The sequence below is a fragment of the Haemorhous mexicanus genome, chromosome Z, assembly GCF_027477595.1.
Source record: "Haemorhous mexicanus isolate bHaeMex1 chromosome Z, bHaeMex1.pri, whole genome shotgun sequence".
NCBI lineage: Eukaryota > Metazoa > Chordata > Aves > Passeriformes > Fringillidae > Haemorhous > Haemorhous mexicanus.
In genome coordinates, this window is record NC_082381.1 from 66927059 (window position 1) to 66951295 (window position 24237).

The 24237-nt window shown below is 37.1% G+C and overlaps 1 protein-coding gene across 1 annotated transcript; it reads left to right on the forward strand.

Moving 5' to 3' along the window:
* Positions 1-9: 9 nt before the first annotated feature.
* LOC132341916 (betaine--homocysteine S-methyltransferase 1) lies at positions 10-16688 on the forward strand. The gene is made up of 8 exons (XM_059874051.1): positions 10-155; positions 3854-3986; positions 7809-7927; positions 9946-10137; positions 10716-10863; positions 11738-11920; positions 15454-15682; positions 16152-16688. The coding sequence occupies exons 1-8, from the start codon at positions 117-119 to the stop codon at positions 16321-16323; spliced, it is 1215 nt and encodes a 404-aa protein (XP_059730034.1). The 5' UTR covers positions 10-116; the 3' UTR covers positions 16324-16688.
* The last annotated feature ends 7549 nt before the right edge of the window (positions 16689-24237 follow it).

Consider the following 24237-nt stretch of genomic DNA (forward strand, 5'->3'; position numbering starts at 1 on the left):
ACAGCGTCCCGCCTCCTCCTGGGGCTATAAACGTGCGGCCGGAGAGCCCAGCGAGTCGGGGATCGCTTCGAGCCGTCGCGGAGTGGCCCTGCAGCCATCGTCCCTGGTCGAAGAAGATGCTGCCCATCAGGAAGACCGCGAAACAGGGCAAAAGGGTAAATCTCCCGTCTCCCTCCCTCTCGCAGACCCGGCCGCTGCTCCCCGTGGTGCGGGGAGGTGCCCGCCTCTGCAGGACGGGGCGGTGCGGGGCATCAGCCCCGCGGCGGGAGCCTGGCACAGGGCAGCGCGCCCGGCCGCCTCTCCCGCCCCCGCGGGGTCGTGTCCGCGGGTTCTGCAGGGCAGCTGCTTCTTGATTGGCACAACCCGCCACTCTCGCTGGTTAACCTCTCTCTAAGGTACTCGGTATCTCCGCAGGTAAGGGAATGTTGTGAAAACCTGAGGTAAAGCCGTAGTAATTGTACCTGTTCAGCATCGAGACATTAAGGATATTTGGACATCGTTACCAGACAGATGAATTAGACTGATCTTAGCGCAGTCACAGCCCATATAATCTTGGTTTCTCTGAACACATAGAGTGGAGCCACCAGAGTACAAAACCATTTAGTGTAATACTATTTGATACGCAAATTAAGCAGGACTTGCAATACTTAAAATAGTAAATTAAAATCAAAATAGTAAATATTTTAAGGATGAACTGTCATTGGATGAGATTTCTGTTTCCAGCATCCTGTCTGCTCTGTTTAAAAGGTCCAGATTTCTCACCCCTTGATTAATATGACTGGTATTTGTATAATATCAGCCCAGACTCCTATGTATGCATGCCCACTCTTCCCCCATTTAGGTAAAGAAATTAAGCCAGGATAAAAAGTTATCCAGGCACATTCATGCCATTAAGGCAAAGCTATGAGCAATACCTGAGTCAAACTCTCTGACACACATCAGAACTGGTACCCTGTGCTGCTGCTTGCCAAGGTCAGCAGAATCACATATTCTATCTTCTTTTTAAAGGACACTATTGCCATTAGTAGGACACCTCTTTCTCAGAATGGGTTTTACACATTTTTATGTGTAGAGCAAAAGAGCAGCAAGATATGGTAAGAAGTCTATGAGCTCTAGGTCCTACAGATAAATCGATTATAAAAGAAGAAGGTATGGCGTATTTGTTCTGCTTTTTATATTTTGGCATATACCACCTAATTTCAACACCTAGCAGAAATTCCCCCTACAAGCAGTGGAGTTCTCTTTAGGGCTTGATATGTGAATAGTTGTTTCAAGATTTTTCTCCCAGATGATGAAAAGGTGGGTTATAGGTTGACCAAGGAGGCTTTTCACTTACACAGTCCAACTACATGCCTAAAGATGGTAGTGGGAATATCTTGACAGAGGCGCTTGCACTCACACTCTCCCTGTATAGGTGTATGGACCATGTGGTGCCACTTCATTCATAGTAGCAAAAGTAAAGCAGCAAAAGATGGCTCAAAAAAGCCTTGGATAGCTTTTTACAAATACTGGTTTTTGTAATTTAACACATTTTTTTGTCTCCTACCAATCACTTGACAGTACAATATTGATCTGGATTAGATGTAAGTGCACAGCAGTAGGTCTCTGAACAAAACAATTTTGATGCTGAATTTTGGTTAGTTATATGGTGATTAAATAGGTAGTATTTTGCACAGTATATGAAGTAAAAATGATGTAAAGAGAAGATAGCCAACCTATAATGAAGTCTGCAAAAAGGTTATTTCCATTTGAATCCAGCATGACCCGACAAACTAAGGTTTTATTAAGCATTTTGTGCTTTATTTTGTATTTATGTCTCCTGCCAATAGATATCCTGGTGCTAGACTTAATATATCACAATATGTTAAGGTTCCATGGTCTATTCAAGCATGTCTTATGTTGCTTCTGTGTGTCAAAAGTGAAGATTTGTACTTCAAAATGAAACAGAACTGTGAAGAAAAACTTAAATACTAGAAGTGACTTTTTAAAAGAAAGTTCTGTTATAGTACATTTAAATATATAATATAATAATAAATATAATACGATATATGATGTCATTTTGTGTCTATTACTCAATTGTTCAGTTAAAAAACAACTGAGTCTGCCTTTATGTTAAAGATTTCTTTTTCTTCTGCAAGCCTGTTGTCTGCATATCAAATTTCTGAAACAGGCTTCATCTACAAAAGATTCTTTGGCAGACAAACGAAGCACGGACTCAAGCAGTGAGCTTTTGCTGGCCGCGTTTGAGGCATTCTGTTACAAATCAAAATTGGTTTCTTACAAGCACAGTCTTCACAAAACCTCCTAACATTTACTCAAAAATTGTTTCTCCCTGATTCTGTGGTGACAAAGATAAAAAACTTGCCCACTTTGTTCAAGTTTTAAGGTCAGTGGTCTCAATATTTTGGCAAGTCCATCGTATGGAATGGAATCTGATGCAGAGATTTGCAGGCCAACACTTGGCAAAGCTCTGCACAGCGGCAAGGTACAGACCAGACCTGCTGTTTTGCTGCAATGCCAGTGCCTCAGCCAAAGTAAGTGATGCTCTCAGCCAGGCTTTGTAGGCTCCGAGGAGCCTTATGCTGCTTTGTGTGGTGCTGAAACTGGCGCAGCTGGCACGCTGCTCCTCACTGTTGGAAAGGCCTTGTTCTTGTTCTGCCTAAGCAATTCTGAGACATTGTGTTTGTCTTTGTGGGATACATGCCATGAGGGAATTGTATTAATGAAAAGGAAATTATCAAGAAAGATAATAATGGAAGTTTGAAGGGTAATTGTAAAAAAACCTGTCCACTCAGCATGAAAATCTGTGTCCATAAGGCTATTCTTTTTCCTACTCCCGCAAACTTCTTCTGTTGAAATGAAGAAAACTACCATGGAAATTTCAGTCCTACCCTTGATTAGTTCTTATCCTTTACTCACTACCTTCATATATGTATTCAACCACTTTTTAATACAGATGGAATTACGGTTGCCTTTAAATTGTAGAAATCAATCCTACTCTAATAGTAGGTACTTTTTAGAAGTTTTGAACAAGTCAATGAAGCAATTAAAGGAATAAAAATGCAATGTGTTTTAGAACAAGACAGTATTGTTCTCTTGTTTTTCAGTTTTACAAAAAAGATAATTGTCAAATTGTCACTTTCCTTGCATTAGTTTGGAGTTCAAGGGAGAAGCAAGGTTAATCTTGCATAGGGTTTTGTAAGGTTTGTAATTTGGCTCTTTAAAACATTTCAGGGCCATGCAAAACAAACAGAATTTTCTTTAATTTTGTAAATTTGGGTAAGCAAACCCAGGCTGTGAAAAGACTGCCAGAAACTGCAAGTCAGCTTTCTGAGATGTGTCTCGTTTGGTAGGAAACTGTTGCATGCTTCCTTTTCTGTGGTGTCTCCTGTGCTATCTGGAGTCACAAGCTGCTTGTGGTACGGCTCTGTGAAGGTGGCATTGGAAGCTAGAGAGCAGATGAACTAATAGAGAGATCAGTGGTACTGGTGTCTTATTTTAAGAAGTTTCTGCTGTATTTTACAGGAGAATTTGAGATGGCATATTACTTTCATAGGAAGAGATCTGGACCACTGACTTGCAGCTCTGGAAACAGTCTCTCTGGAATACAATATAACTGACTCATGAGAAGTGTTGCACATAATATATCTGTGCATATTAAAGCCTTATGCTGCAAAAGAGCACATCTAGCGGTCTTTAATTAGAATTTTACAAAGGAAGTTTATTACTTTTTATTATTGGGGCAAAAATATTTCTGCTAGCTCACAGATATTTGTCTGCCTTTCAAAAATACAGAAAATAGTTGCCAAATTGAAGAACTGTAATTATTAACCTGCCCTCATGCTTTCTCCAGGGTATTCTAGAACGCTTGGATGCTGGAGAAATTGTGATCGGAGATGGGGGATTTGTCTTTGCTCTTGAAAAGAGGGGATATGTAAAAGCTGGGCCTTGGACTCCTGAAGCAACTGTAGAACATCCAGAAGCAGGTCAGTTTTACTGGGAAATGATATTCCTATAGTGAATGTAAATAACGTAATTGTTGGCTAAATGATAAATATATAGAGCTCTTAGTAGATTTCTAAATGCAAGTGTTCCTCGACACTGTAGAATTACATTAAGAGCAGCTTGAAAACAGCTCATCTTGCCTGTTTTGCTTGCTCTAACACTGGCCAAAATCAGTTGGCTCTGTAAGAATATGAGTAATGCAAACGTCTACTATACCTCTTCAGAATGCTCTCCCAGTTTTCAGTAACTTCCATCCCCGGGACTTTTTCATGCAGATGTAGTAATATTTGTGTTTAATAACATTCAGTGAATTCTTTCTCATAGGGTTATCCAGTCTGTTCTTGTGCTGATCATTTAAAGCTTGTAATTTAAAATATCTTATGAAAAGGAATTCTGCAGTTAACTATCTGTTTTGTTTTGTTCTAGTCATTCATTTATATTTATAATATAAAATATTTTTTATTAATTCTTGCAGAGAAATGGAAGTTTTTAACATTGTAATGGGAGTATTTAATGTTTCTGGCTCCACTGTAAAAAGGGGAATGATAAACCTGATAGGAACCTAAAAATTGCAATAAACATTTAACAGAGTAACTCTCTTAAAGTGGACAGAGAGAAAATGACCAACCATTTTATGGCTTCCAGTGTAAAGACTGCAGTGTTAATCATAAATAGTGCAGAAGCAGATGGTATTATCTATTTATGCATGCTTCATTACAAGAAAGCATTTGCCCTAATAATATGATGTGCAGTTAATCCCAGAAGTCAATTCAGAATATCCCGGGGGAAAAAAAAAATCATTCTTCTAAGTGTTTTCCTTTCCAAGTTAGTGTTTTATGCTATACAGGAGAAGAAGGAAGAGATATCTTAGTTCTCTCTGCTACATCACTTTGTACACTTCACCTGTTTATTCAGCCGAATCTTTCTCAGCCTTCAAATGTCACTTATATGTCTCTTAGCATCCCTAATTTAGGGTTATGGACAGCTTTAGATAATGCAGAGCTCCAGGAAAGGTTTAAAGATTGATGACCTAATTTGCTGACTCTCATCTCCCAAAGAGACATTCTATCATCTCTTTATTTCTCTCCCCATCTACCTCTGTCTGCCCCTGCATGTTCCATTTTAAAGCTCATAGCACTTGTCCCATGCTCTTTCTTTCCCCTTTGCTTGTTATTTTTGCACCTCAAAAGCCCTTCCCACTCTGCACATGTTGCTTATAGGCTATTTATAAATCCACCCTTCAGGGCAAATCTGTTAATTTCTTTTTGTGCTGTGGGGCTGCTTTCCCTCCACACTTTTGCTCCTGCTCGCTCAAGGGTCATGTTACTTAGAAAGCAGATGTAATAGAACACAAGGAGCAACTGGTGGAGACAGTGGGTGTAAAAAAACCATACAGCTACCAGACCTTCTTGTCTTTATAAAGAAAGGAAAAGGAAGGAAGTTCTGAGAAGGCAGCAAGGAATTAAAAAAAAAAAAAAAAAAGGAGTTCAAGGCCATTAACTATATTACAGAAGAGGGGGATTTGCCAGACTGGTAATTGTAGAAATTAGGAGATCTATATTTTTCTTCTGAGACCGATCAGTGATTCCTCTGTGCTGAGCCATATGCTTGGGTGCTTATTGCTCCTATCTCCTCTAGCTTATGTCTGTGTCTTTTATGAAACATCCAACTCATGATGTATTTAAATGAAAAATTGGTATTAAACATCTGACTCCTAAAATGCATCAAATTATTAATAACGGTTTAGCCTCATGTGTGACTGTTATTGCCATTTCTCAAGTGCTGGAGGAAACATGCTGGAAGTCACACAAGTAAACTACAGAGTGGCTTGGGTTTTTGATATTGCGTAGTGCTGTGGGTTTGATAAAAAGATCAGTGTATTCTACTGGTAAAGCCTATTTGCTTAAGATTGAATGAGATTCAGGCTGATACTTATAACACTATTGTTCCCCTCAAAATGTATCCCATGTCTCCTATTCACAAACCTGGTATTTTGGGGTAAAAAGTTCCTTAATCACATGTGTTAGATAATATTTCATTTTCCAACTTATGTCACCATCCATATTCACACAAAACCCAGGCATTCTTCTAGGTTTGGTCTGCTATTGGAATGTCATAGAGCATTAGTGAAAATATTTGTAGATTTTTATTTTTCCTTTTCTGTTTCCTGACCAGTTTTCACAGTGCTTCCTCATTCAGGAGGATTAAAAAAAAAAAAAAAAAAAAAAAACTAAAACATTAGAAATGTACAGAGTCCTTTTATTTGGGATCAGTGACCTATTGTTATGATGTAGGAAAAAGAATACTCCCAGCACTACAAATTTTTTGTACCGTCATAAAGATGTGAAAATGAAAGTTGATTCCAAGCATTTAGGCAGATTCCAAAAACTTTTTGAACAGTACCTCTGCTACAATTTCTGTTCCTGGAAAGATTTTTGTGACTGCTGGGCAAAGAAGCGCTGTGTTAAATCACCTGTGTAGTAAGAAAAGAAGCACCTTGTAGTTACCCAAGGCAGCAACTAGAAATAAAATACTGTACCAGTAGTGACAAGCAAGGGATGCTACACGGATCCTTCACTGAAAGGAGACATGCTTGCATGTATGCATGTTAAACCTTGCTCTTTGAGTTTCTCTGCTGTAGAAAGCTATGTTTGTTGCAGCCTATGGGAGTAATTTTATTCTCGTGACAAACTTGCATATTTTTTTAGTGATACAAACTGTAGACAGTGAGTTGTGATGAACTAGGACTTCAGGAAAACCTTTCTAAACATCTGCCACAGAAATTGCAGTGTTCTTGTGTGTGTAGGTAATAAGTACTTGTGTACAGTAAGTAAGGAACTCCTGTATTTGCTATAAGCTGTTAAGCATTTAACTCTGTTTTACATGATCAGTAACATTCTAGTAATTATTGTAATTAATATTCTGTGGATATATATATAAAAAATCAATTAACAGTTCCGGTTCTGTTGCTGCTGTGGCAATTGCAATGTACTGCTTACAGCCAGAAAGGCATGACTACCATTACAGAGTCTTTTCTCAAAGTCCTAATGTAGGAAATTTATCTATTGAAAGTAATGGTAACGTTTCCTTTAAAAGTATTGTTGTTTATGTAGTAAAATCATCATGTGGTGACAGAAGGGAAGAATTAACTCTGTGCTGTGAGTCACTTTTCTGGAGCAACAAATCTTCTTTTAAGTAAGGATGTATTTAGCAAAATAGAGCTTTGGTTTTGGCTGACTATACTCTTCTAAAACTTTGGGGGAGAAAACTCAAATAGAGGAGGCAATGAAACACTGTATTCTTCCATATAATTATCGTCTTGTCCTTAATTTGTTGCTATGGTACTTTCTTCTGTTTTCTTCTTCATAATATAGAAGCTAAGAGAAGACAGCTTTTTCATTTGAAGAGCCTTTTGTCTGGTATTTCTTGTTATGCTTTCATGCTCTTTTGTCAGACATCCATTATCCCTTCCTAAATCACTATAAAAAAGCTCTATAGTGCCCTGTATCTGGGAGATCTGAAGGACTGCAGAGGATTGTCAAGGTGGCAGGCAAAACTGAATCTGCAGCTAAACTATATAGAAATCTTCAGTCATTCTTAGCAGAAAAGAATGAAGAAGAAAATTTTCTAACCAATGTTTTGATGGTGAGAAGAAAGAAATTCCATGCAGACTCGGGTACTGCTTCTAATTTCTCATAATAGGTCTTCTAGTAAACACAATGTCACTTATTTACAGTAACATTACATCAATAAACACTGGATTTGAGGATGACACAGTAATAACCTTGTCTCTTAATTTGCAGTTCGTCAGCTTCACCGAGAATTCCTCAGAGCTGGATCCAATGTTCTGCAGACCTTCACCTTTTATGCCAGTGAGGACAAACTAGAGAACAGGGGCAATTATGTAGCTGAGAAAATAAGTGTGAGTAAACCAATTTTGGAGGTACAAAATAAGTGATCAATTTCAAAGGGTTTGGCAAAGATATTATCAAGTTTGTCCTAACAGTTTTGGCTATATTTGAGGACCAGAGAATGAGATGATGGAATGTCAGAGTTTGAAATAGCAAAAAAGCAAGGTGAAGTGACAAAAACCCCCAAACCAAAACAAAAAATCAAAAACAAAATGGGGAAGGGATGAAGAGAGGAAAGATAATGCCCATATTGTATTTTTCTGTATTTTTATCTGAGGAGATGGGTTCACTGGAATTTAGATATAAAGATTATAGGGTGCACTAAATCCAGAGAGAGCAAAACTAGTGAAAAAACAGATGTTTTAGCATCCACAGAAATTACTGAGCTGTAAAAATGGTGAAGAATCTTAGAGAAAAATGAATAGCTAATAAGAACAAAATGTTTTTAGAACCATATCTTCATTAAGTAGCAACTAAAATAATCCATGCTATACACTGTATTCAATATTCCCCTTCTCTTGTGTGAAGGTAATGTTTTACATCAGCAGAAGTACCATGTTAGTGTTTTCTTATCCCCCACATAGAGGAATTGTAGGATTCTGGGTGTGTTTACTAGATGCAGGTCTAGACACAGGCCCAAGGTCTAGTGGAATTCCTGGCCAAACATTTCTATATAGTACCTTTGAGACTAGAATATTTGTCATTGAATGGTTTCTCTGATCCTGTTCCTTTGGTCCTACTGTACATTCTATCTTCTGCAAACTAGAGAAAATTCTGCAGGGCTCAGGGAGGAAGGAATAGCTGTATCTGTGAAGATATCCACAGTCAGAAATTAGAACAATCTGGACTAGGGAAATACTTGAGGTTTAATTTAGTTTGTGCCAAAAAGTCAAATGACCAAATTTATCTGAAATGCTGTACCTTTTACATTCAATGGATGCAACACTGAAATGTCTGAAGTGGTAGTCCCAGAAACACAGTAACCTGGGAACAAGCCATGCTTCAATTCTTGCTGACATGCAAAATTATAAAGGGTGGAGAGCACCTGGTACTTGGATTGCATTACACTAAACCTCTCAAAATGTATTTCCTGTCATGTATTTTCTAGAATCAGGTTCCTCCAGGATTTAACTAATTTTGGTTCCACCTCACAGAGTCCCCAAACCTGTACCCATGTACAAGTGCAAATGGAAGACAATCTGTCAGCAACTGCTTTAAAAATCAGCTGGGTTTTTTGAGGCAGCCATGTAAAACTTCAGTGGAGAGAAGATTATGGACTTACAGACTACTAAATAGTCTATGGACTGCAGAGAAACCTGCTATAATCAATACTTGTTAAATACCACAAATAATGATTCTTTTCCCAAGATTTTTTTTTTTTTTCTTGATTTAACCTCTTTTTGAAAAGCTGTTCTGGTCATCCCAATTTAGATTTAGAAGGAATATGACTTCTGGTCTTGGTGATTAATTAGCAATATTTTTCTCTTTCTTTAAGTTGGCAACTTTTTTAAAAAGATATCATTAATTATGTGATAATAATGTCTTAAATAACCCTCTATGAATATTATATCAGAGGTGGGGGGTGTTAATTATCAGAACACTAAAATACATTTAAAAAAAAAAGTTGAAATTCTCATATATCTTGTTTTCCATTCACAAATTTCGGAATGAAAACATATGCTTAGGTGTAACTAACTCATTTTCTAAGAGGCAAAGAAAATTCCATTTTACACCAAATATTTGGTTTTTTTATTTGTGTAAGATCTATTAAAGGTATTGTATTTTATAGTATTTGATAATATGATAACTTAGAAGAGGCAAGAAATTATTTTCCTCATGTTTGTTACTGTTTTAAAGAATCTTTTCTTCTTAATCAATATTATTCTAAAAATCCATTTGATTTTAAATATATTTAGTTTAAATTTAACAAAAATATGAAAAAGCCATTATGACTTCTGACTATTTTTGTCCTTCTAGGGTTGTGCAGGCCTCTGGTAAGATAATACTAACAGAATCTATATTCACACAGTGCCGCAAAGTGAATGAAGCTGCTTGTGACATTGCAAGAGAAGTGGCTAATGAAGGTGATGCTTTAGTGGCTGGAGGAGTCAGTCAAACACCATCTTACTTAAGCTGCAAGGATAAAACAGAGGTTAAAGCAGCCTTTCAAAAGCAACTGGAAGTCTTTATGAAGAAGAATGTGGACTTCTTAATTGCCGAGGTAAATCTGTAAAAATAAGTACGTACCTTCAACTGGCACAGTGTTAAATTTTAAGATGTCTAGCCTACATTAGGAACTATCACTACGTGTTGCTACCTCCTTCAAAATTTTCTGCTGTGCTTTTATCTAAGTAGTATCAGATATTTTTGTAAAAGTCCACCAACATCTGCAGGTGTTCTAGAACAGGATCTTTGAACCTCAGTTTCTACCTAAGTTGAATAGATTTCTGTACGGATACAAAGAGAAAATTCTGATGGGATCTTGACTAATCCCTATTTCTTCCAGAACATGGAAAGCAACCTAAGACAACTTTTCTAGTTGACTATAGGTTAATCCTTGATTAACTTCCCCTATGGGCATTCTTGTTTTGAAATAAAAGTATCATTATTTTCAATTTATTTTTACTCACTTTTAAAAATCCTTTTTTTAACTGTGTGGCCAGTAAACTCAATTGAATTATGTTAGTATAAATCAGAAAATAATCAAATCATTGTATTGATAGTGAATTTGGGGTCTGGATAGAAATTTTTATATTTCTTTGCTAAGAAACAAAATAGCCTAGTTTTAATTTTTTTCAGTATTTTGAACATGTTGAAGAGGCTGTCTGGGCAGTTGAAGTTCTAAAAGAATCTGGAAAGCCAGTTGCAGCTACGATGTGCATTGGTCCAGAAGGAGACATGCATGGAGTGTCCCCTGGACAATGTGCTGTCCAGCTGGTAAAGGCTGGTAAGAACCTGTTTTAATGTGCCCTTTGAAAATATGGAACAAAGAAAAGTCCCTAATTATTTAAATAAGTAGATGTATATGTCAGGGTAGGTAGGTAGCTTCCCAGTTGTATCTGATAGGAGTTTTGACTCTGTAGAAAAGTTTTTGTATGTACTTTACTAGAACAGTCTTGTAAAAACATATGGAAATACAGCTATGAAATGCTTGATTATGTGTAGGAAACGGGTAAGAGCAATAGCCATAGAAAACTGATACTGAATACAGCAAAATCCTAAACTGCTCAAATTTCATTGCAGACCCATCCCCAAATTCTAGAATCACAAGCACAAAGCTGCTTTTGATTCTCTGCTCTTGTTTTTGCACACAGTTCAAGCTCAAGATGAGAGAATTAAGAGAATGACAAAATTAATAATATTGCCTATGAAAAGCTGCTTTCTACAGAAGAAGGGGAAGGGGAGAAGAAATTAATCAGGGGCATGATGGGTGAAGATACACAGGTTTACATATCTATTCCGAACTGCTCTTTTCCTTTCAAGTTATAGCTGAAATCCAAAGGTAGAACTTGTGTTAGGAACTGCCACCTGTTTCTGTATGTGGCTCTACATAATCAGACTTCACTGATTAAACACTCTAGGAGGGTAGAAGAAAAAACACCTGTAGAAGATGTGATTCATCATTAGAAAGGTAAAGAGGAGTGCAGCTGAGACGTAAATGGCATGATCAACCTCAGAAGAGTTGTGCCTGGCTGTAGCACAGCTGCCTTGTTTTCATAACACGGATGTGAAGGTGGACAGCACTGCTTCTAGAGTGCTGTGGAACTTGCACCTCCCACTTCCTGGGGAGTTGTGACCTGAAGTTACCTTTCTCCTCCTAGGTGCTTCTATAGTTGGAGTCAACTGCCATTTTGATCCAGAAACTTCCATCGAAACTGTGAGGCTGATGAAAGAGGGCTTGCAGGCTGCTAAACTGAAAGCCCACCTGATGTGCCAGCCACTTGCTTTCCATACTCCTGATTGTGGAAAGCAGGGATTTATTGATCTTCCGGAATTTCCCTTTGGTAAGACAAGGGTATATTTTTTGTTGGTGGTGCTGCTTTATTGGCTGTTCCTGGCGTTTTTTTGCCCCCAGCTTTTAGTACAGCTGAAGCTGCAAGGTGTCCCTTTATTCAATACGATAAGTCCTAGTTATCCTGTCTGGCATATCCTAGTTATCCTGTCTAGTTATCCTAGTGCTGGCATCATCCACATAGGAAGAATACTTCAGTAGTATCACAGCATGTAACTTAATGTGTAATTATGATGAAAAGAGGTAAAATGCCACTATCTAAATTAATTTTAAAAATATTCTTCCTCATGCTGTAGAACCCCATTCAGGACTGCTGTAAACAGTCCAAAGAGCAGCAGCAAATGTAGTAAAAAAACCTAATTTTTCTGTGTTGTGATATCTATTTCACAAGGCCTACGTTTGCCTGTGTCAGGATTTAATGTACAATACAGTACAATGGATACAGGAGCATTATTATTGCACTCATAGTAGTTAAATCCTGTAAGTGTGACAGACATTAGAGAGGCACCAGAAAGAGGACTTTAATATTTCTAACAAATTAGGAGTTTGGAGAAGAAGTCTCCATGTATGCTCAGGAGAAACTCTACAAAAACTGGAAGAGTCAGCTATTTAATATTTATATGAGCCTTGTGAATTTAGAACTTATTTTCATGTGAATATTTTGCCCTGTAACATAAGGGCAAAATCAGCTTAAACATTTTAAGGCTGATTAGAAAATTCTTTCATTTTTAGATAACATACACCCTTCTTTTCAAGATCAGAATAAATGGTTCTAAAACATTCACAATTTGAATTTGCAGCAAAAAACCTGAGAAGTAGATGTGATTTTCAGGGAGCTTGTTGTTTCTCTTTAAATTTCTCTCTTTACATAAATGAAAGAAAGAGAATAAAGCATAAGCTTGGGACATTCATTAAATGGTAATAACATGTCTGAGTCCTGAAAATATCTAAGATGCTAAAAAGTGTTAGGAACTCATTTATCGTATTCATTCCTTCATATAGCTCCTCTGATTGCAAGCAGAAAAAAAAAATCAAACAGATGCAGTAAGCAATCAAGTGAATGGAAGGATTCACTCTGGTTTATTATGGTTCTTGGCTTGTGTGCTATAAGCAATCTGTATGACATCTCAGCATTTAGAATTTCCATGAATTATTAATTGGTGAAGACCTGCTCTGTGAGTGTTTTCAAAACCCAGAAGTAGCAATTGATTGCTTGACAGCAGATAATCTCTTCAGTAAATTATTTTTAAACTGACAAAATTACCTGGTTTTCATGAAGGCAATAACAGAGAGATATTTAGATATCTGAAGAGTACATATACTCTCTACAGAGCAACAAGATCTAAGTTTCTAGGGAAGCATAAGTTATGTTGTATTGACATACTCCAGCAATTAGATGCCAGAAAGATTTATTTTTCTGTAGATCTTTTTCCATTTTTCTATGTTTTTTCTTCTGTTTTACTGCAATTTATCTGAAATGTTACCAGTTAAAAAAGGACAATGTTTTAGAAAGAAATGACCTGGTAACTGAAAGCATACCCAATTATCTCAAGGGTAGATATATTAAGGGAGCAAATCAAGGAGCATGTTACAGTTTTTCCTCATCAAGAACTGTTAAGTTAGAGATATTTATTTCTGAATAAAGCCAAGAAAAGCATTGCATTGACAGACATGGAAAAAATAAATAAAATGTTAGTCAGTTTTGGGAAGGTGTCTCTCCACTTTAAAAACAAGGATGTTGTGTAGGACCATATCAATGCTTTGTGGAAGTGACATTCATCACTCTTCTCCACCAATGCTGTAATCCCATCATAGGAGGCCACCAAATTTGTAGGCCCAGTTTGCCCTCAGTAAAGTTGTGTTGGCTGCCACCAATCACATCCACATCCATGTGCCTTAGTACAGCTTCCAGGGGATTTGATCTAAGGTTTTTCTGGGAATGGTAAGACTGACCAGTCTCTCTTTCTCTGACTTTACTTTTTTTGCCAGTCACTAGGAAGTTCACTGGACTGTCAAAGTGAACTTTCAAATATGATGGACAGTGGCTTAGCCACTTCATGTGCCATCAGGTCACATGGATTGTGACAGGGTGATGGAGATGGCAGGGAAACAACCTATACTGTTCCCCTGACACTTAGTTGTAAGGTGTAAGTTGAGTGCACAATGATGCATTCTTACTGTTGATCATTTGTATAAATTTTGTATTAGCTTTTAAATGATATATGAAAGAAGAGGAAATAATGCATTTGTGCTTCTGATGCTTTCTATCACATCTGCAGCACTGCACAAAAGCTTGCTTTTATTTGAACAGCTTTCTAAAATGCTTAATCAAAGTTTTCCATGCCATATTTCCATGCTACCTACTTTTCCTTTGTCTCATCTTTCCCTCTGAGACTAATAATTTTCTGTATAAGAATCTTTAATTGTCTCCCTTCTGCTTTTTTATTTTTAAACCTGATTCTTAACTACAAAATAGACTTAGGGTATATCTGCTTGTATCAATTTCTTGCATGTTAGGCATTTTTGGGACAGGACATAGGGACATTCTTCAATCCTACTCTCCTTTGTGTTCCTAGAGCCTTACTACCTCAACCACAGCTTCTTTGCCCATCAGTGTTCAGTGCACAGACATGATGCTGCGCTTAACTGATAACCATGCTGGTTCACACCCTGCAGATGAGCATATGCATTAAGAAGTGGGAAGATTTTTGTTCTTTTATTTCTGTATTTTCATTTCTTAAAGTTTCTTAAGTCCCCATTCTTTTCTTTCCAGTTATGCCACTCTTGTGCCTCCAACTCCTTGAGGTGTGCTTTTCCTTGCTCTTTTCACTTTTTGCTCCTTTCATTCCACAAGTCTACTCTCTCAGGTCCTGTTATTCTATCACAATGCTCAAAAAATTTACAACAGGGATGGCATTCTGACTTACCTACTCACAGAACTTTCCACAAGGAAAGAGGTGTTTTGAGGCAGCAAGCTGCTTATGACTGGAATTATAACTAAGGATTGAGCTAAGAAATAGCTAAGATCCCAGCTGAAACAGCTGGCTGCCAATATCTGCTTGGGGAAAAAAGTGTAATAAGCATTTCTCAGGAATAATGACCAGAATTATTCCTATGCCAGTAGGCTGATACCTTCTCCTTTCCCAGATCAGTGTGTGGTAATCAGTTTTCCCAGGTATTGATTGTGTATTAAGAAATGTAGCCATAACATTGAAAGCATTCCAATTCTTCAGCTAAGAACTCTGCAGAATGGGGAACATGATCAGCCTCAGAAGATACTAGATGCTGTTTTGGCAGGCCAAACATGTTTACAAGCACAGGTCAGTGGAGCACTGCAGAGTCTGAAAGCTAGCCTTCTAAAAGTTTCACTGATTCTAGGTCAGACAGTTCAAACACATACATCTACATCTGCAACCACTCTTGCAAACAGAGTCCAAGTGTTTCAACAACATGATTTCTTACCAAAAAAATTGGTAAAAATTGAATGGACCATGGTGGAAACTTAGGATATTAATGTCTTTGCAGGTCTGGAGCCAAGAATTGCCACTCGATGGGACATTCAAAAATATGCAAGAAAGGCCTATGACTTAGGAATTCGTTTCATTGGAGGCTGCTGTGGATTTGAGCCATATCATATCCGAGCAATAGCTGAGGAGTTGGCTCCTGAAAGAGGATTTTTGCCAGAAGCTTCTGAGAAACATGGTAGCTGGGGTGATAACCTGAGCATGCATACCAAACCCTGGGTCAGAGCAAGGTATGTATATCTGACCTGGAAACCAACACACCTTTTGCAAAGGCTTACATTGTTCTACAGAGCACGCTGGCTTAGCTGATATGGGCATCTAAATATTACTGTAAACATTTTATGTTTAGAATTATATGTTTTATGTTTAATCTCCAAGACTTAAAGCTGATCTAAGAGCAGGGACAGGGGTGAAGGAGAAGTAGAGGAGATCCTGTGAATGTAATTCATGACAATGAAAAGGAGAATATTTTATATCAGCTCCTAATGGTGGCTTGCCTGCAGTATTCATTTCAAAGATGGAAAGATACTTTTAAAGCATGTAGCATTTAATTGCATACTTTCATTCATATTTCTAGATATAAATATAATGTCCATCTTTACAAATTAGATGACCTCTTGCAATTGTCATTGAAGTCACATTTCCTTCCATATTACCAGGTGCTGGGAAAAAACTCTGAGTTTCTTTTTCTCTGTTTAGGGCAAGAAAAGAATACTGGGAGAATCTGAAGCCTGCTTCTGGCAGGCCATATTGTCCTTGCATGTCAAAGCCAGATGGCTGGGGAGTGACCAGAGGAGCCAAGGAGCTGATGCAACAGAAAGAAGCAACAACTGAACAACAGCTGAAGGAGCTTTTCCAGAAGAAGTTCTAATCCACTGCAGTTATATAAATCTTAAAATGATTTACCTACAGACCATCTCATGCTTCAGAAGAAAATTTGTGAAGATGAATACTGTGTTGATTTATTAGTTAAAATGCAATGAAAGAGAGAAAATGCAGAAAAAATGTGATTACATAGTAAATATGTCTAACATTGATAATAAAATCCTTCTCTGGACAAATAGCTTAGAGAATACACAGTCAAAAGTAATTTTGGATTCTGGTAATAATTGAGCTTTTGTTAGCTGAGTGCCATTAATTAGGTTGACACAGAAATACCTGTAAAGTAATAACTGGCTCAACTCACCTGTGAAAAAAGAAAAAGCCATCTATAAATACAGTGTCAATGGACTTCAACTCCGAAATCTGTTTTCTGTTTGTTGTTCCTCAGACTTCCAGATTTGTTGAGAACTAGTGCAGCTTCCTCAGACCTCCAGATTTGTTGAGAGCTAGTGCGGAAATACACAAACTGCCAATTATTTGTGGTCACTTTCTTGGTTTCAAGAGAACAAAAATGTAAACTGAAAAATGTATCTTATAATTGTTATCAAAACCTAAGGAAAATGAGATCTTGCAGGAATCTCTTATATGCAGAGAGCTTTTAGAAGAGAAAAATGGCAGATAGGTAACTCAGTTTTTGCCTTAAGGTACCATGTAAACAATATTTACTCTTCTGGGGATTAAAAGCCTTAAGAAATTACTCTGCAATCTAAAGAAACATCAAAAAAATTAAAAATAATATAGTGAAATTGTACTGTATTATCTTCACATCGTAAATTGTAAAATGTCAAAAAGTATATTGTATCTCCAGTAAAAAACTAATTTTCAAATGATGCAGCTGATTTCTGGAAATCTCACTTTAATTACTTGGTTATCTTAAAACAGCAGGTTTCTAAAATATGACTCTTGTTTAAAAGAGTAGTACACCATTTTTTTTTTTTAGCTGATTGATTCATTCTGCAATCTTAGTTTTAAAAATGAGAAACTCTGTTAGGAAATAGATGCATCCATTTAAGTTAAGAAAATCCATGGAATTTGTACACTGATTTGTTTTCAAACAAGATAAGGTTTTCATAGGAAGGGTACCACTGTATTTAGAACTTGTAAAGCACACATTCCCATCATTTATTTCTGTGAAGTACCATACAACTTCAATTTGTGTTTAGAATGAATTTTCACCCATCCTACATTAAGGCAACTGTGAAACATTTATGAAAATCTCATTCTCACAGTTAATGTTGAAATATGTATTTAGACTGCTTTTTATGTATAAGCTTATTTCCTTGTTTCTATCCATGCTGGTATTCTGCAGTTCAGAAAATACTTATATATGCAACACTTCAATGAGAAACTTAATGCATCCTTTTCAGACTGTTATTGGCAGACAGGTTTAAGCCCACCTTCCCCAGGCTTAAAACATTAAAATATTTACTAGCTAGAAATTTTGCCTGAAAGACAAAAGCAGACAAATCAAGAAAGTAGATATTTTAAAGAGCAGATTATTTGGAAAGCATCCATGTAAGTATATATACTTTATATGCTTTATAAACTCCTTTCCCTCCTAAGTCATTCTCAATATTACCTCTGCAGAGAGTGGAATATTGCAAAATCTCTAAAACAGGAATGCCAGATCTTTGATCATCATCAAAATTCTTGTAGCGTTAAGAACATATGCGTGATTAGGTGGCTTAAAACAAAGGCTACAACCAGTACAGAAGTGTTTTGAACAATTATTACCTGTTTAGGGACTTCTTGTGGCATAGAATGCTGTTTGACCATCATACACTAACTATACAAGTAGCTGGGCTGATTTTTTGGAAACTGTCATAGCGTGCAAAAATTTGAGTTGAAAAGAATGACTTCACAACATGGAATAGTGAAGAACCTGGTATTTATGAAGATATTATTTTGAATTTTTGGTGCCCAGTTTGGAAAGGATGAATTTTAACACATTATGATGAGAAATACTTAAAGGCCATTTGAATACATGGAAAATGGGAGCTGGCCCAAGAGCAAGGTGAAACAAACATTCTCTGTTTTATTCATATCACAGGCTAGGCTTATAAAGGAATTTCCAGTGGGATGGAAACAACTTCAGGGTGCTTTATTGATCACTAATAAACCCAATCTATTAAGAAAACCCAAACTCCACCCAAAAAACTCCAACTGCACCGTCCTCAAAAAACCAGCCCAAACCCACAAAACCACCAACCAGCAAAGCCAACCAAGCTTTCTTTCCCATTTGTTTCTGCGTGACAATTTAGGCATAAGGAAACTGTTACATTTCTACATGTTTCTAATGGTTAGTTACATGACTTGTTGAGGAAATAAGAAAAGCCAGCAGCACACTCCTAGGAAATTTGATTCCCTGGAAAGCCTTTCTGAAAACTTTAGGAAGTGAAAGGGGCTTTAGAGGGCTAGCTCCTATATTTAGTACCCTAAGGATCATTTATTTGTAGGACAAAATGTTTGCTTAACCTGTTTGGAAATAAATCTAATGATGTAGCTGCCATGACAACAAGGTTAGTTTAATGTCTACCATCACAGAAACATGAAATATTTGGAGCTGGAAGGGACCCCCAAGGATCATGTTTTGTTACTTCACTCTTAACAAATTTTTCCTAATTTAAATATTCCTTGACAGAATTTATTCTTTCTTTATTATTTTTCTTTTTTTTTTCTCCTCTATGTCTTTCCAGCTCATTAGTGACATGAAGACATGAAGAATTTCTTTCTCTCCTAAAGTCTGTTATACATTTGAAGATTTACATACATTCCTTTTTTCTCTCTCAATCCAACATACCCTGTTCATTCATTTTTCCCTGTGAGTCTGTGATTCATCATATACCCAGAAATCACCTCCATCAGATCTTTACCCAGACCTTGCTATTTCCTATGTTTTTTAACTGTGAGCTGAAGTGAAGTGATCTGAACCTCAGAAGTACAGATCCAGAAATGAAAAGATAAAGTCTTTGACATTTCTAAAATCTAAAGAATAACTCATAACACTGAATGTCAGGACAAGAGGGCCATGAACAAACCATGAACTTCAGAAACTACTAGCTATCTGCGCCACGCATTAGGAGATGGCTACATATTAAGTAAGCTCTGAAGTTTCCAAGAATTTCATGTATAAAAAGTCCTAAAATTGATGTGTAATGTCAGCTGTTGGTCTGATTTATCTGTAAACCACAAAAATGCAAGGAAGGTGTTATAAAGAAGGAAAATTGGGAGTTAGTAACAATGTTGGTTTTTTTGTTTTTGTTTTCAGAAAACAGTTTTTTCCCCCTGTTCTCTTGGAAAGAAAGTTTTCTAAGACTCCTACTAAATCTGACATCTTCATGTACCACAAATTTCTTCCTAAAGCAGTTTATGGCTTTGCCTTGTCTTTCAACTCTATTCACAAATGCAATGGCAGGTTCAGTGACTTTTTTAAAATCTAAACATTAAAAGAAGTGGATTCAAATGTCTGTCTTGTTCTGCTCTATTGACTTAAAAAAATATTGAACATAAACTAATCTACTTTAATTCTGCATTTAATTAAGTATAGACACCAATGAAATAGGATGGGCAGAATATTATGGTAAAATACATTATTTCAACAGCTTGCTCTGTTACAAAGTTCTCTGTTACCTTTTTATGTCCCACTTTATTCAAGTAGATGGTATTTGGCATAAATTTTATGAAATCATGATACTGAATCTTGCCAGTGGTGTGTACTTCTTCATGTACAACTCCTGAGACAGACAGCAATCAATTACATCCATACATTAGGAATCTGAAGTTGGACTTTCCATATCTTTTGGTCAACTACATCTCAGAGCTCCTGTGTCTAGTAAAGTTGTGATTCTGAAGGAAAACCAAATTTGGGTAATAGGACTTGATGCTATCAGAGTGGAGAGTATGAATTTTCAAAGCAGATTGAGAAATGTATGTTTGGAATGGGGAGAAGCATCACAAAGTAACAGCAAACATGCATCAATCAAACTAAGCTTTACAAGCATACCCAGTTGTCCCTGGGTAGTTCAAGAACGTTTTGTAGCAGTCATTTGCAAACATTTGCATCTTATTGTTTCTGTGCAATTGAAGAAAGAGAACAAGTGGCAACTGTAACACGGGAAGGAAGTTCTATATGCGATTATATTTATAATCAGGCAATCAATCAATCAATCAAACAAACAAACAAAAAATAGGTCAGTTCTACCTAAGAGAAAAAATAAGAATACTTTAGGTCATACTTTAGGTCAAGCAGCACTATTTTTCTGCTCCGTGCAGGAAATTTTGCATGTTCTTTTTAATTATGTCAGCTGTTATGCTGGAACATCCTGCTGGCTCTTCCTACAAAGGTTTTATAAAAAAGCACTTCACAGGAGCATCACAGTATTACAAACCCATGGAAGATCAAATGTGTGTCCTATGAGGGCAAAGGATTTTTAAAAAAATATCATGCTTTCCAGTATGTATGTTTTTTTTTTCTCTGACTTTTTCTGTATTATGAAATCTCAGTAAATTGTACTTTGCAAGCTCAGGTCTAAAGCAACCTAGGCGAACACTGCCTCCAGGTGGCTCTGTGCACAGCTACAGCACTCGGGAGGGGAGGCCCTCTAATGGCTTCTCAGATCTGCACACACGGACAGAAACCAGAAGAGCTGCTAATTCCAATTTAACTTCAGAACAGGCTTAATTACACCTGTATTTGCTACTTAACAAGGAAGTGTCTTCTTTACAAGAACTGTAAAAGCTAATTAAGTCTCCAGTTGTACAACATTTTAGTATTATTTTACTTCCTCAATAAAAGGACTGACTAAAGTTTTTCTTTGAAAATGGCTAGGTCTGATCTCATCTTAAAAAAAATCAAATTATATACACTGTAGACAACCATTTTAAATTGTAGAGAATAGACAAAGGACAGAAAGATTGGAACAGGGGCAGGACAGAGGCAAAGAGGCACTGTGTGCAATATTAAATTATGTACATCACTGCATCTACCACACTACCAGGCAGAATTTAGATGTGATAGGCATGAACATCCATGTCCTCTACACACACTGCTTTCTGCAAGGGCAGGCCTTGGAAGGTTTTTCTCTGTTAGTTTGGCAAGACTGCCCCATAACTGAATGGCAAATTGAGGCTATATTCTTTAAATCTTCTGTTTTTCCTAATGCTTCTATTCACATGAGAATTCTTGTCTCAGACAAATCATTGTTATTCCACCCTACTCTCAAACTGCTACACCTATGTTTAATGTGACTGGTTCTGCTGGTTCGTCTAGGCAGACAGGACTCCTAAAGATAATTAGTATGTGCACCATTGATCTGAAAGACAATTTAGTGGGTTTTTTTTTCAGACCTGAAGCTGTACATGCTCCATTCAGTTCACAGTGATACCGTGGCACAAAGGGGTACAAACAGGATTAGCTGTTTTGCCTAGGAAGGAAGCAATCCTTTTGTATCATAATGATACACCTTATCCATCATGTGGGAATATAAAATTTCATACATGTGGGAATATAAAGCATTGCAAAGGTGTGAGAACGTGACCAGGACAGCCAATACCTCAGTTACTTTTGGCTAGAAAATTAAAATAGCTTAACAGTTTTGTCATGTTGTCCTGTGGAAGAATGGCTGCATAGGAGTATGAGAGTAAAGAATTAAATTAAAGAATCTGTTAATGCTTTACTTTTATGCTTGACAGAATTGATACAAACTACCCAAGGTGTAACGACATAGTAAATCAGACTTTTGGGTTTTATGTGTAATTTTTACCAGAATACTCAGCTTAGAGTGTCCTGAGGACACAGAAACTCATTTGGCTGAAAAAGGATTTGGCCCTTGGTTCAAATCTTCATGCATAAGCTATGCAGAAGTCCTCTACAAATCTGTTTAGCTAATTTGTTCTCACTATTATACGTGGGAAAAATTATGGATCTAAATCACTATTCCCTTGGGTTATTAACAATTGGGCAGATCACATGGGTGAGCATCCAGTGCTGACAGACCAAAGTGCTTCACTCCAGACCTGTGGGCTGGTGTAAGTCCCTGTAGCCAGGATTAAAGCCAGAAGACAGTCACATAAGGTAGCTAGATAAAACAGAGGTAGTAGGAGCAAGAATATATTCCATTCACTACTGGATATGTCTTTACTGTTCATGGAAAAGCTTAACAGTCTGACTAGCACAGGATCTGTTTTATTAGGGTGCCTGGTTATTTATGTATCTGAAGCATACAGAGATTTCTGAGCAACATAGTCTATTCCATTAGTCAGCTTGTTAGCTGCAATGAATCTAACTAATAAATCAAAGCTCTTCTCATTCTTTTATCCTAACGTCCTGGTCTCCTTTCTAAAAGTAGTGCCAAAATGTGTGCTGGGCATGTGACAGACTTACCTTTTAATTCAATCTTACAGGCACCCCACAGCCATAAATGGGGCTTTGCAGACACTTGTGGGACATTCTTTGGGTTTTTTTCTACTCATGAAGAAAAAATATATCGAAGATCCATAAACAAGCAAAAATTCATGTTAGTTTACAGGAGCACACAGTGAAACTTTTGTTATAACCTTCAGTGATCTGATGCATGGAATTCATTAAAATAATCAAATGTATAATATGTTCAGCTCCAGATTTCCTTGCACATGAAAGCCTGTTTCCATGTGAAAACCTGCTGCCCCTCAGCAGCTTCTAAAGGAAACAACCGACCAACGTAATCGAACATGCTGAACAAGGAGAACCTGCTTAGAATCTGCTCCTGTTGGTTAAGAATAAATTAACATTTAATTATTATAGCTAACTATTTGGTTAATACTAAAGAACAGTCTGATGCCAAGGAATAGTTTGTAAACAGTGCCTTGATGATAATGCCGGTTTGTTCTGCTTATTTCCTGAGCTTACAGTACCTCCTTCTATCCAAACAATGTCTGTTGCAATTCCTGTAGGGTGACAACAAACTTTAAGTTAAATGTTAGATATAGGTCTTATTAGATCTGGTAAATTTCAAGAAGATACTACTTCTCTTCTAGTAGAGAAATTTTGCATTTCAGAAAACTGGGCCTGATGTTTAGAAGCACCAAGTGTTCACAACTATGGATTAAATCAATGTGACCCAGCACTTTCTATGTCACAAAAAAATTGTTCATTAGGCAAAGAAAACAAGACTGAGATTCATCATCTGAAATAACATCTAGTCTTTACAACCACTAATAGTTCAAATAAACAACAAGGATGTAGCAGAAGGCTATGGTAATGAAAGTGTAATTCATCTGAAGAAGCTTATATAATTAGATTGCATTTATATAACCTCCCTTCTTGCAATATCTCAGCAATTCATATTCTTTTAAAGTCCTTAGTTTCACAGGCACCCAGTGAGGTAAAAAAATACTGACCATCTATTTTACATCTGGGAGGCCAAAGCTAAAGAATGAACAGGGGCAACATTCAGACAGGGTCATGTAAGTTTACTTCACTATCATTAATACTTTGTCCACTAGTGCCTCTGGAAGCTGGATCTTCCAGTCTTGTATAAATAGTGCTCTGAATTGCTTCATGGCACACTCTTATAGGTAGATGCCATGGCAGTTTCAAAACCAAAGGTTTGTACTGACAGCACACGGTCTGACTACAGCCCTAAAGACCTTGTCCATCGTCATGCTGAGTTTGAAGAAGAACAGAAAGTTTTCATTGGATGCTTCCCAAGTCCTGCAGGTCAGGCAGGAAAAATCTGGACAAAGGAGGATTTGTGAAAGTAATCCTTTAATGTAATGGCTGTTTAGGCAAGTCAGAGAAAAGCATAGTGCCCTTACCTGGATTCATAATGTCCTATAGGAGCTTCTGGCAGATATTCACAAACACACTTTGCTCTGGGATTCCTTTTTCCCAAGATCTACTTAGCTCCCTCTCTGTGACTTCTTT

Coding starts and splice junctions, on each gene's coding strand:
- LOC132341916 (XM_059874051.1), top strand. CDS start 117: ATGCTGCCCATCAGGAAGACCGCGAAACAGGGCAAAAGG. Junction 156..3,853: donor CCGCGAAACAGGGCAAAAGG/GTAAATCTCCCG, acceptor TGCTTTCTCCAG/GGTATTCTAGAACGCTTGGA. Junction 10,138..10,715: donor TGGACTTCTTAATTGCCGAG/GTAAATCTGTAA, acceptor AATTTTTTTCAG/TATTTTGAACATGTTGAAGA.